Genomic DNA, 12,999 nt, shown 5'->3' with positions numbered 1-12,999 from the left:
GCACAGATGTGCTTTCCTGCCCACTGGTGTGTTTGCATTACTTTGCAAAAGGAAAAATAAAATAAAACCACTTTTGCTCTTATTTTAAAAGAAATTCTGGGCCAGCTGTGAAATAACAAGATGCTACTGATTTCTGTAAGAACATCAGAACATTGCCGAATCAAGGGCCAAGGGGTAAGGTTAGGGCTAGATGGCACCCTAAGAGATTAGGGTGTGTACAAGATCCTTGCATACATCTCAGATCTCAACTTGGCTAAAAACTTGCTGCAAGAACACTGCATTTTTCAAGATATAGAAACAAAGAAACAGAGCGAGTCAGAAGGGGTCTCCCAGGCCATCTAGTCTGACCCCCGGGTCCAGCTGGCTCCACTCATGACATGCCTACCATATCTAATGTCTACGATACCTAAGACTATCTCCGAACATGGCAAGTGGGAACTTCACCCTCTCTCCTGCTCCCTACGACACGCTCCAGGACATGCAGTAGAATGGATTGCACCACTTTGGCATGGCAATAAAGAGCCACATTTTCAAAAGCTTCCTATATAGAATGGCAAAGCACAGAAAACAACAGTGGAAGCGTCGGAGGGGACCTAGAAGACCACGGCATCCCCAGCGGGCTGCAGGCCACACCCTTCCAGCAGAGCAAAGGTGGCTTGGCAGGCCAGCTCAGTGCATGACTCTGGGTGACTTTGGGCCAGTCGGACTTTCAGCCTAACCTACCTCATGGGGTTGTCCTGAGGATACAATGACGAGAGCAGGAGGATTAAGCAAGCCACTTTGAGACTCTTGACAGAAGAAAGGTAGGATATAAATATAACAAGTAAAGCTGCAGTTTTCCCTTGCACAGCAAACTGGGAAGGGCAAATGAATCATCTGGTCGCACTTTGCCACTACGGCAAAATGTACAATTTCTCGGTTTAAATGATTGCTATATTTTTTTAAAATTAGCACTGATACATTCACATTTGCATATGCACCTGCAAGTGTTATGCAAAAGACTCCCTCTTCCCACCCCCTTTCGGGTGACACATTTCCCCCATTTTGGGCATGTGCAGGTGAGAATCTGGAGACACTTAGGATGCCCTACCTTACATGGTTGTCGTTCACTTTGCCAAGTTAGCTATTGGACCTCAATGGTTTGGAGGCTTTAAAGTGCTATAAAAATGCCACTGCTGCTCCACGTTTGGATGTTGACTCTCTCCCCTGTCATAATCAATCAATGTGCATCATTGTTATCTAGCTGTCTAAGGACAGTCCTGGGACAGAAACTAATTGCTTCTGGACAATTGGTATTCAGGCTTGCCGCCGCACTGCCTGACATTTTAAAAAATCAGACAGGCACAGGAAGGAAGCCGTGTGCGTCCCATCACATCCCTTGAACCATGGCCACCCACTGCAGACTGCTGCATCTCCTCCATCGCCGGAAGGCGGCGGCGGCCTCCCGCCTTCCTTCCCCCCACCAACAGCACCAGCTCCAGTCCTCATCTCCTGCTCCTCTGCAGCACCACCCTCGGCTGGACCAGAGCAAGAGGCAAGGGAGCCAGGAGACTGCAATGGCGGGGAGCAGCAGCAAGCCCAGCAGGTGGGGCAGTGGCCCCGGCCAGAGCACGGACGCCCAGCGAGTGCTGCGACAGCATATTTTTAGCGCTGAACTTAACGGTCTTCTATGGAGCCTGTTCGGGGAGCCATGTGAGTTGCTTCAGCCGTGAAGCACTGAACTAATATTTCTCTTTCCCCTTCTCTGGCCACCAGTGCATGGTTCACAAGTGCTCCTGTATTTCTCATAACCAGAATATTTGCCAACTCAGATGTTTAAAAAGCATTTTTATTTTTATTGCATGTGAAGCTTGCTTAAAGCACAGCAGCAGCTTGGCTGCAGGAGGAGAACGGACGTCCCTTATGCCGCCTTCATCAGCAGGTGCTCGGAGGGATGCCTTTGCAGGGACTTCGGCCTGGCTGCATCCTTGCTTCCAGCCACTGCCCAGGCATGGTTGCCCCTGGAATGCCAGGGAGCCATGCCCGGTCCTTCAGCCTGGACTGCGAGAGCCATTGCTGCGGGCTTTGGACATGCCCTTGAAAGTGCAGTGTAGGCTGGGAGCTGCCTGGGAAGGTTCGGGGGCCTCCAGACAGCACTGTCCTGTCCCAGCCACAAGGAAAACCTGATCACGCCTCACTCCGGCTTCTAAGCCTTTGTCCAGTGCAGTTCATTCCCATTCAAGTGCAGCCTCCCAGGGTCACTAAAGAGAAGCCACTTCATTTCCCCTCAGGTCAAGCAACTGGAAACAAGGCCATAGAATGGAATGCCCCATTTTGGAGGACAGATAAAGAATTTGCATTCGAGAGGCTCCTTAAGAGAAACACACCAGCACTGCATGTCCTCAAAGTACAAACCCAGCATTGCATACCCTGGAACCTTGCTATGCTAGCTGTTTCACCAGCGGAGAGATTTACTGGTACAGAGTCTGGGACTCAGGCGAGCCGGGTTCCAGTCCCTACCCGGCCATGCAGTTCACTGGGTGAAGTACTTTGTTAGTCACAGACTCTCAGCCCAACCTACCTCACAGGGTTGTTGCTGTGAGGATAAGATTGAGAGGAGGAAGAGAATTCAGCTGCCCTGAGTTCCTTGGAAGGAAAAAAGGTGGGATATAAATATAATCAGTAAAATCATCGCACTAGAATGCAGCGGCGCCAGTTCCAGGCTTTGGAGGACCCTCAGGCAAGATACCCCCTAGGAGCCGCCCCATCGTTCAGTGCACCATTCTGCTTCCCATCACAGCCACCAGCGGCTCTTGCTGCCGTTGGCTTGCCCAGCAAACAGTCAGATACCAAACGGGCTGCAGCCAAAGATGAAGGTTGCAGAGGCAAAGGAAAGAACAAGTCCAGCGGGCTCTTATCTGTGGACACCAGTCTGGGAAGGGCCCTCAGCAATTGCCCCATGATGCCTACCCTTGACATCAGTCCAGGGGGCTCATTTTCCTAAAAGGGGGGCGATGGGCAGGCCTGATTGCCCCAGCGCTGGCTGGAAATTTCACCATGCCCTCAGCAGAGACTGAAAGGGGCCTTTCCAGGACCAGCAGTCAACGTGTTTACTTATGGTACGCATTTATCTTCAAGGTTGTGGTGTGGAGCAGGAGCAGGAGCAGGAGCGGGAGACCCCCCCCCCGCAAGAGATCCAGTGATGACATCAATTACTGCTCAGAGCAAAACAGACATCATTTTCCTGAGCTGAAGCATCCATTACAGCACTCTTAAGATAGCCAAACGATTGTAACCACAGGCTGTCAGAACGACAGAAAGAGAAGGCAGCGGGGCGGGGTGGTTTTCGAGCTGAGAACGGTGAGCTGTTCTTTGGGCATTCAGTCACAAACTTTGATGGAACCAAGTGGGCAGAAAGAGAGAGGGAGGGAGAGCCATTCGTGGGCTCTGTCAATATGACAATCACTTGCCTTTTGGAGATGACGATATGAATGGCCGCCCTGAAATTATATCCCCCCCCCTTTCTTTTTTCCTGTGAGCAACAGATAAAGCCCAAGGGCTAGAGGACTGAAATCACGGAGGCGGGGGGGGGGGGGAAATGGAGGAAGGAACGAACAGGCACTGGATTCATCCGACCAGAATAGGTGCAATTTATTTGCACTTGCTATTTTGAAAGCTTTCATGCTCTGCAAAGGTAGGCAGGGGCCGGATAAGTAAAAGTGGTCCAAAAATTGCTTGACAAAATAACAGAGGACCTTTTCCCGACGACTTGCATTCATCGCTGCCCTCCACCAATCGAGAAAGTAGGGCAGAGAAAATAATTCTCCAGGAGAGTCTGACTGAGCCAGCTGCAAATGCAGGGTGCTGTTAGCACCCGGGGGACCTGCCAGGACCCCAGTTCCTTGCAGGGCCCCCTTGAGTACCCACCCTGGGCTCCCTTTAAACATGCTCCTGTTCCAGAGCACTTCAGGAAGATTGTATTATATCCTTTCAGGAAGGAAACCAGGAAGATTATAATATTTATATCCTTTCAAGAGACAAAAGGCAGCTTACCTAACCCACCTCCTCTTCCTCCTCTGAATTTTAGCCTCACAACAACCCTGTGAGGTAGGTTGGGCTGAGAATTTGTGACTGGCCCAAAGTCACCCAGTGGGCTCCATGGCTTAGTGGGGACTAGACCCTGGACCTCCTGAGTCCCAGTCCTGCTCTCTTAACCATTACACTGTACTGCCTCTCAGTACAAGATGATCTTACAGTGAGGGTAACCCCTTGAAACCCCCAAGAGGAAATGCATCATCAAAAAACAAGGACAGAGCTTTACATAAGATTGGAATATGCTAATCTTCCCACTTGATTGGTCAGAGGAAGAGCTGGGCCTTCATGCCGCCAATCCAAGGCACCCTCATCATCTGGGTGGGGTCTTCCACACTCTGGTGGGATTCACTGTATTTCCCTTTAAATTGTTATTTCTAAAATGTCATTTGTAACACATTTGCTGTCACATGCAATCTACCTATTAGTTGGGTACCTCCTAGTTGGTGGTTTGTAAGGGCTTACCCCATGTGCTGCTTTGGTTTTAAGCTTTTACGTTCACAACACAATCGCCAGGGCAGGAAATTGACTTTGGAATGGGACCTCTCAGCACAGCAGAGAGTTTTGGATGAAGAACTTTCCTTGAAGGTGGGTAAGAAGAAGTGCTGAAACTCCTCTTCTGTACTGTGTTTCCCTTTGGGCCTCTTTGTACAGAACATGCTTTACAATGGCTCATACCAGTAATATGAGCAATCACATCTTTGCAAATGCTTGGCTATCTGAAGGACACTTTCACCCAGTGACAGCCCAGGTTTGCTACTAACTCCATGGGGAGTCCTTCCAATCCCAAATTCTAACCTTAGATGTCTTTCCAATACCCCCATCTGCTGCATTCACACATTTTATGCACACGAATCAGGGATGGGCTGGAAATACTAGTCAAGTGCCTACTTACTGCAAACACAGGCAAAACTTTTATGAATACATATCAAAATTATTTACCAATTTCCTCTGTGCTACTTTGCAACTACAGAAAGAAACAGCTTGTAGAGCAAAAGAGATAATGCAGAAAACAGAGACTGATGGTATGTGCATTTTTGGCGTTGTTGTTTTTAAGCAAGTCAGAAAACTGCCTGCTGACTGGCTCAGTAATAAAGAAAGAGATTCTGGAATTAGCTATGTGGCAGTAAATTTCCAGGATAATATAAAACTCCATCTACAAAGCATTTCCCTCTGGTGGAAGGCTGCTGACAACTAGCAGAGGATGAAATTAACGGCGGTCACCCAAGGCAATGACAAGGCCAAGGATTTTAAGTACACATCCTTGTATGTGACTCATTAGGACGTGTGTGTGTGTGTGTGTGTGTGTGTGTGTACGCTCAATGGACCCTCACTCATCTCTAGAAAGTCTGGGAATATGAAAAAACCAAGCCAACCAAGATCTTTTGGGGCTGCCATATTGGAGCTAGCAGTGGAAGGGTAGACACTCATTGTGATAGCAACCATGGCCACACCACAAAGGTGAATCCAAAAGCTACGGTGGCCCATATTGACAGACACAGTCCAGGGAGGTGGAGATCAAAGCAAATGGGTCTTAATGGCCCAGTCAAGGCCAAACCACTCCAAAATACTTCTTATTCCAACCAAATATGATGTGTGACTTCCAGGAAGGTTTGTTTCCCTCACCTACTATGAAGAAATCCACTAAACCCAGAGGAGATGGGGAACCCGAAGTGGAGGCAGGGCTATTCCAAGACGTTGCCACATGGTGTAAAGGACAAGATGGCACTTCAGTTCCATGGGCTGCGACTGATGGGACTGGCAGCCCCATTTGTTTATTACCAGCATCAGCTATGTTTGCTGAATCACATCTCTGTCCTTATGCATACATGCGAAGGAGGAAAGGAAAGGGTTAGTTGAACATCCAAAGACTGCATGGGTAAACAGATGTGAAGTCTATACTTCGCCCCCCCCACACACACACACACACTCCATCTCTTTTACTTCTCTCCAGCCAGGTCTATTCAAAGAATTCTTTTGCAACATGGAGGACCCCAGGAGTGTTGGAGGACAGCTTCCCAGGATACCTCAGCTTGCCTAACTGGCTGGGGGATGCTGGGAACACTCACCCAACCCGACTGAAGGCTGTTTTACCCAGGGCTGGCAAAAGACATAGTGCTGCCTGGGGCAAGGCACTGGCTAGGCGGTGTTTTGTGCAAATTATGCAAGATGTGGCCATGGCTTAAGCAAACTTCTCTTCCTTTGGGAAAAAATGCAAATAATTTAAAAGCTGAAGCCACGAAAAAGAAAACCAACTTGACCTGCTTTCTGCCCATGAGTCGGGAAAGGGCACATATGTGTGCCGAGTTCAAACAGGTCAACTTCTTCAGCATTGCCCTTTCCTAGCGTTATGCACAAACCAGGTCAAAATGAGTTCTTTCAAGGCCAGAAGCTTTCAGTCAAAACTAGCTAATCTTTATATTGTTAAGAACTCCTACTTGAAGGGTGGACTTCACTCCTATAAAATGCTGTGGTGGACACTAACTTGGTCAGCTTCAGAATAAGATTAAGCAAGTTTGGATCAATGGTTACTAGTGATGCTGGGATACATTTGTTTTATTCTACTGGTTTTTATTGTAAGCTATCCTGAGATGCTAGTGGTGGATGGGGTAGAAAAGCTTTGAATACATACATACTTGTTCCAGGATCAAAGGCAAGATGGCTCTCACTACCAAATGCTGGGGAACATGTGCAGTGTGGTGCTTGGCTTCCCTACATGTCAACTTCTTATCTGGGAATCTGGCTGGTCACTGCTGACTAGAAAGGCCTTTGGGTTGATCCAGCAAGAGAATTTTTATATTTTTATGTTCTGAAGAGCAATTCTATTTCTGACCAACTCACCAGTCATTAATGCTATGGGACTAGAGCTATAAACGTCACAAATGCTCTAGGTAATTACCTAGCACTTCAGAAGGCACAAATCTCTGTGTTCAAGAAAGAGAACAACTTGTCTTTGACATGAGTTGATAACAAAATTGTACTCTTGTTGCTCTCTCGATCAACAGCTTTCATTTCTAACCATTGACTTAAATACTGCATTTGCATGCAGAAGTAGCTCTGCTGTCATTAAACAAGACCTCCATTTAAAGGTCCCATGTGGAGAATCCATGGGCCACACACTTCACCCCTCCTGCTCAAAATGCCCCCCTGGTTGGGTCATTCCTGCCAGGACCAGGCACTGAACCTTTATTGGCTTACAAAACAGGTTGTCTTGCAGCTGAGCCAGAACCAGATCAAACAAACAGCATTGCATGACGTGTAACCCTGGTTAGGACATGTAACTGAGCTCACTGCTTTGGATTTATAGCCTGCCTTTTTCTTAAAAAACAAACTCAAAGTGGCTGACATTCTCTTCCTGCTCTCAGTGTTACCCCGCAATGACCCCTTGAGAGGCTGGGCTGAGACTCTGACTGGCTCAAAGCTATTCGGTTGGTTCCATGGCTGAGTGGGGGCTAGAACCTGGTTCGGCTGAGTCCCAGGCCTGTGCTCTTAACCACTGCACCACACTGACCCTCCCTGCCGTGATTGCTGCTAATCTGCTCTTCATTTCCATTCTCTCCCCACTCCCACTCTTGCATGCAGGGCACCTCTACCACCTTGGTTTGTCAGCTTCTTGGGGCAGAGATTTGCATATAGATTCAGGGTAGTATATTTACTCCTTTATATGCTAGAGGAAAATAGCTTTGTTCCGCCCCACCCCACCGATCCAGAATATTCTAACTGCAATTCACATTAGGGATTATGACCATCAAACAGTCGCAGCAACCCCTGTATGTTCTGCCAGGTGAAATTTGCTCTGGATTAAAGGAACCAGATTTTGTAAAAACAAACCAGGAGGAACAGAATGCCCTGAAAAAACCCAGCAGTTTGATATTCTGCTCCCTGTATATTAACCCGACAGCTGAAGGCTGCCACAGAACTGCGATGGCTTGATCTTAACCCTTCTGCAGTCTTTGATCTAGCAGATGCAGGAAGTCACCACAGCCCTTGCTGTCTTGAGCCTGCTCTCTCACCCAGGATCCCCCGGCTGGTAGAAGCACTGCCAGGTCATTGCCCCCAAAGATCCCACAGCCTTCCTTGGTGGAGATGCGAAGCCACCCTGGAATGGCATACCAGGCCAGCTGACAAATGCTGCCATATTGCCCCAGCAGCTCGGTCGAATGGAGCAAGTTGTGGGAATGACCACCATCTGCCTTGCTATTTCCCTGCTCTGAAGGGAAGCTTGCAGGTGAGGTCAGAAAGAGGTCCCACCTGGGAATGGAGCAAGGGAGGATTCACTCTGTGAGCATTTGCTGAGAACCCGCATCAGGTCTGCATAAAGATCCAGTGAGCAGGGTGGCCTCTTTTTTCCATCACCTGGGATCATATTTAGTAGCTGGCTGGGAATTCTCTCTCTAACTTGCGAGTTGCACCCTTAATTACTTGACCAAACATTTCACACACACACACTCGCTCTCTCATTTAAAGTGGCATTTTAAATATTGTTCATGATCATGAAAGATGTAAAAGCAAAGGTAATTTTTTTATTATTATTGTTATTTTTTACACATCTTCATGTGGAAGTAGCTGAAACTCCATTAGGAGACTGAGAGGAGCAACGCAGAAAGACTGAACGTAATTATTTTCTGCAAAGGTAATGAGACAAGGCTAATTTAGACATCATTCATAGGAGCATGATCTCCCAGGGCTCCTATCAGTTCCCCACAATTCCCATTAGCCCTAGCCAGCATGGCCAGTGGTCAAGGATAATAGGAACTGTAGTGGTCTAACTCACCTGGAGCGCACCGTGTTTGAGAAGGCTAATTTAGCATAAGTGAGCCAGCAATGGCAGGGATAAGAAAGAATAAGGGAAGCAGCTGGTGGAAATGTTTGATTCGTCAGAGGGGGTCTTGCCCAGGAGTCCTTAACACTCCCACCCACACTGGAGTCACCCAGTCTAAGGAGGGCCTGGATTTTCTCCAATCATGCTTTTAAGAAAAATCCCCTTTCACAATTTCTTTAGCTGCAACAAGGAAGAGAATGATCCAAGGGACGCGTGTGTTGGATTTCGTCAGTGGCTGGACAGTTGCACATGAAATGCAGGCAAGCTGCTGATGCATTTGGATCCAGGTGAGCAGAGCTTTAGGGTACAAAACCTACACATATTTACCCAGAAGTCCTACTTGCTGAGCAGAAGGGAAATGATTCCTAGCTGGGTGTGACAGAGGAATACAGTCTGAGGACATTAGAACCTATAGTTTCAGATTTCAGCTTTTGTTGCTGTTTATTTATAAAAATGGCTAATTATTGCATCACAACCCACTTTGAAAAAAAAATATATGCGCATTTAAAAGCCTCCAAATCTAACTTCTCATACAGTCTATTTTTGATGGACTGAAACATAATATTTCTTAAATGTTCACATTACCCCTCTTGTTGGCAGTGCAAACCTCATCTTTTCCTTGACCATCACAATCAATGGCTATAAGCTAGCTAGAAGCATGTTTGACTTCAGTATAGACCAGAAATAGCATTTAAAACATTTTACTCCATTTCTTCAGCCAAAAGAAAGGCTTCGGAGAGTTACAGTTCCTGCCCTTAGGCTTATAATTTCTGAGACAGGATATAAGGAAGGGGATGGGGAGGGAAGAGGAAAACAAAAAAGTGGAGGCGCCAGTCCTTATATGAACGGCAATATTAATGAGCTGTAATTAAAAAACCCTATCTTTTCAGGGGTTGCTCTATGGTCTGGCCTCCCTTCCCCATGTAACAGACACAGTGCCAAACAGCTTTCGTAAGAACATGAGCGCCTTCAGCAGTGGGAGCATCGCTTGCCTTTAGGAATTATTCTTGGTGAGGTTAGTGGTTTGCTAAAGAACAAAAATGCTTTTCGAAAGACCCTTTCAAGAAAAGAAAGCAAATGAGAAAACCAAGCATGCATGCATGAGGCAGACCCACACCCAAGCCTCACAGTTGTTCTGACGGATCTGCAAAGTTCTTTTTTGCCCATCTTGACTAAAATTCAATGAGTCTGGACTGAGATGCTTTCAGGGTGCATGGGTAACCCCCAGATGATTCTGGAGAGTTACACATGTTCTTATTAAGATGCATAGCTCACACTTCTAACTGTGTAACCAACAGAAAAACACTTGCCTGCACAAAAGTTGGATTATATATTTCTTATTAAATTCAGGAGTATACCACCCATGGCTCTCTGGGAGGCTAACAAAAGTTAAAAAGACATACACCCAACACTTAAAAGACCAAAGCCATAACTGCAACTGCTATTATTCAGCACAGAAGCTAATGGCTGGGGAGCTCGGTGAAGATTTTGTCGGGGTTTAGGTACTGCCAGCTCACTCAAGAGCGAAAATCTTTGCACTAACCCATACAATGCAAGTCGTCCCAGCCATCTGCAGAAAGGACGTGGATGGCGGCTCCAAGCAGCTCGGTAGAGCTGTCTCTCATTTCTTTTGGAAATCCTTCTGGTTTCGTGCAAGTGCTCAGAACAAGCACCTGCCACACCACAGAGCGGTGCAGTGGTTCGAATGTTGGACTGGGACTTGGGAGATCTGGGTTCTAGTCCCTGCTTGGCCAGAAAGCTTGCTGGGAGACTGGGCCATTTACTCTCAGCCAAACCTACCTTATCAGGTTGTTGTGAGGATAAAATGGGGAGGAGGGCAAGGATTGTGGAAGCTGCTTTGGGGTTCCTTGCCACAGGGAAAAGGTGGGACCTGGCTTCGGGAAAATGGGAAGATAGTTTTGCATTTTTTGAAGATGATACTGACTTCCAGCCCAAAGAACTGAGGTGAGAGTGTGGCACCCCACCCCCCACAGTCACCTTCATCTCCAGACCTTGTACCCTGCAAAGGTCACTGAGCAATGTCTTGCCTCTGACGAAATGACACCAGGGGCTGTCAGTCCCTGCCTCTACCCTTTTCACTTCTGTGGACCTTTTGTGTTTAACTCTAAACCCTTTAAAGATTACAAAACCAGGGCACCGTTATTTTCCAGGCACCTGAATTTCAGCGTACAGCCCAGCACACCACGGCTGCCTGAGGGAGGGGAGGCTCGGATGCAACAGCCCCTTAAAACTAGTTTTCGAGCCGGGATTAAAAGAAAGCCCAAATTCATATCTAGAGAACAGACAACATCGGGGCGAAGCCCCACGCCCTTCCTGCCTGGAAAAACCAGCCAGGATACTTGGCAGCCACCAGGCGGTCCTAAATCCACCTCGCTGTACTCCTCCAGCCTCCTCATCTGGCCAAACTGTTCTCGTGCAGCCACGCAGGTCTCGGAAAAGTTTGCCTGCCCGCCGAGGCAGCTTCGCGGGCCACCTTCTCCTTCGCACGGGTCACTCAGCACCCAACCTGCGCACTCCTCTGGTCCCCCCGCCCCCAAGAACTGGGGAAGGTCTCAGCCCGAACGAGATCAGAAACGCGGTGCCGGAGAAGAGCGAGCGAGGTCCATCCCGCTGCCTACGGGGGACCCCTCCTCACTGCATAGCACCGCCTGTCCGCGCCAGCCCGCGAAGCTGAAAAGGGCGAAGGAGGGCGACCCACCCGGGGAAGGCTGGTCTTCGCGGGGCGCCCTCGGCCGGCGCCAGGCAAGACGCAGCGCGCTCCCGGACGCGGTGCCCGAGCGGCCGGCCCCTTACCTGGCCAGAGGCTTGCGGGAGGTGATGCTGGCCACGATCACGCTGCCGGGCCTCGGCGTGGCCACGGCTCTGAAGGTGCCTTGCCAGAACTTCTCGAAGAGCTGCTTCTCGCCCTGCTGCACGCTCGCCATGGCAGGGCTGGCAGCGCGGCGCGGCGCGGCGCGCCAGGAGCTCTCCGAGGTGCTGAAGGGGCTACATCCCAAGAGACGCGCGCTCCTCCGGCGGAGCGGGCGGAGTCGGGGGCTCCCCCAGCCCTGGACCCCGTCCCGGCGGAGCGGGGTCCCTGCAGCCGCGCGCGCGGGGGTGGGGGCCGCCTCCGTCCGCCGCGCGATCCGGCTGTGCGCGCGCGCTGGCCCCGGCGAGCTGGGTTTTGTCTCCTCCACACCGTGACGTGCAACGGAGGCTGGCCAGTTTCGAAGCGCTCGCTTGCTCCCTCCTCCTCCTCCTCCTCCTCCTCCTCCGTCTGCCTGAACACGCGCAGACAAAAGACAGCGGCTCCTGCCCGAATCAGCATCACAAAGCAAAACTAGCACCGGGGTGGCCGGGCGTGTGCCTGTGCGTGGCTGGGGGGGGGGGGGGGGGGGAGGCAAGAGGGGGAGGCGCTGACTCAGACGAAATCGAATCGAAGGGAGGAAATGAGCACGCACAAGCAGGCCCCCTCCCAGCGGCGGCAGGATCCGCCACCCTTCTGCCCGGAATCGGGGTGGGAGGCTGCACTGGCATTATTCTAATTAAATAACTCTTTACCCGTCTCCTCCCACGCGCCTTTCTGTTGATGAGCTGCAGAAGTGCGGCGCTTCCGGGGGAGCAACGCTACTTTCGAAGGACGTCCAGGCTGTCGCAGGGGGCAACGCAGCAAGACAAGGTTTTGGGGATCCGGGAAGCGCCGCAGGCCTACGGCTGGTGTCCGTGGTGTGTGAATTAGCCTTCGACTGCCTGGAGCCCTTGAGATGGGGGTCTTATTACAACTCCCATCATCCCCAGGCAGTGCATGCTGAGCAGATAATAGGGCTTACAGCCCAAGTCCATTCAGGGGGCACCAAGTAGGGAAGGGCTGATTCCCTGAACCCACATTCCACCTCAGCCCCATCTGCCCACCCCATAGAGCAAATATAAAGCAAACACCCAGCTCGCCTCTGCCTGAGAGGATTCCACGGCCATGCTAGGCAAGCATGGGTCCCTCTCTTACCGCCCGAAAGGCAGCTCATTAAAGAAATTGCAGCAGATTTCCTGTACGCATTTTCAATTGAATCATCCGTCAAAGCTGCGCATATTCGTATGGGGGGAAGTTA

General features: G+C 49.7%; 1 protein-coding gene across 1 annotated transcript in view; it reads right to left on the bottom strand.

Moving 5' to 3' along the window:
- SRRM4 (serine/arginine repetitive matrix 4) overlaps positions 1 to 11,838 on the bottom strand; it is a 118,562-nt gene extending 106,724 nt beyond the window's left edge. Inside the window, exon 1 of the mRNA XM_044448889.1 lies at positions 11,708 to 11,838. Within this exon, the coding sequence (XP_044304824.1) occupies positions 11,708 to 11,838 (131 nt within the window). The remainder of the gene's footprint in view (positions 1 to 11,707) is intronic.
- Between the last annotated feature and the right edge of the window lie 1,161 nt (positions 11,839 to 12,999).

Source organism: Varanus komodoensis, unplaced genomic scaffold (assembly GCF_004798865.1).
Source record: "Varanus komodoensis strain SLA01 unplaced genomic scaffold, ASM479886v1 scaffold56, whole genome shotgun sequence".
Classification (NCBI taxonomy): domain Eukaryota; kingdom Metazoa; phylum Chordata; class Lepidosauria; order Squamata; family Varanidae; genus Varanus; species Varanus komodoensis.
This window is presented reverse-complemented; position numbering and strand designations above follow the sequence as displayed.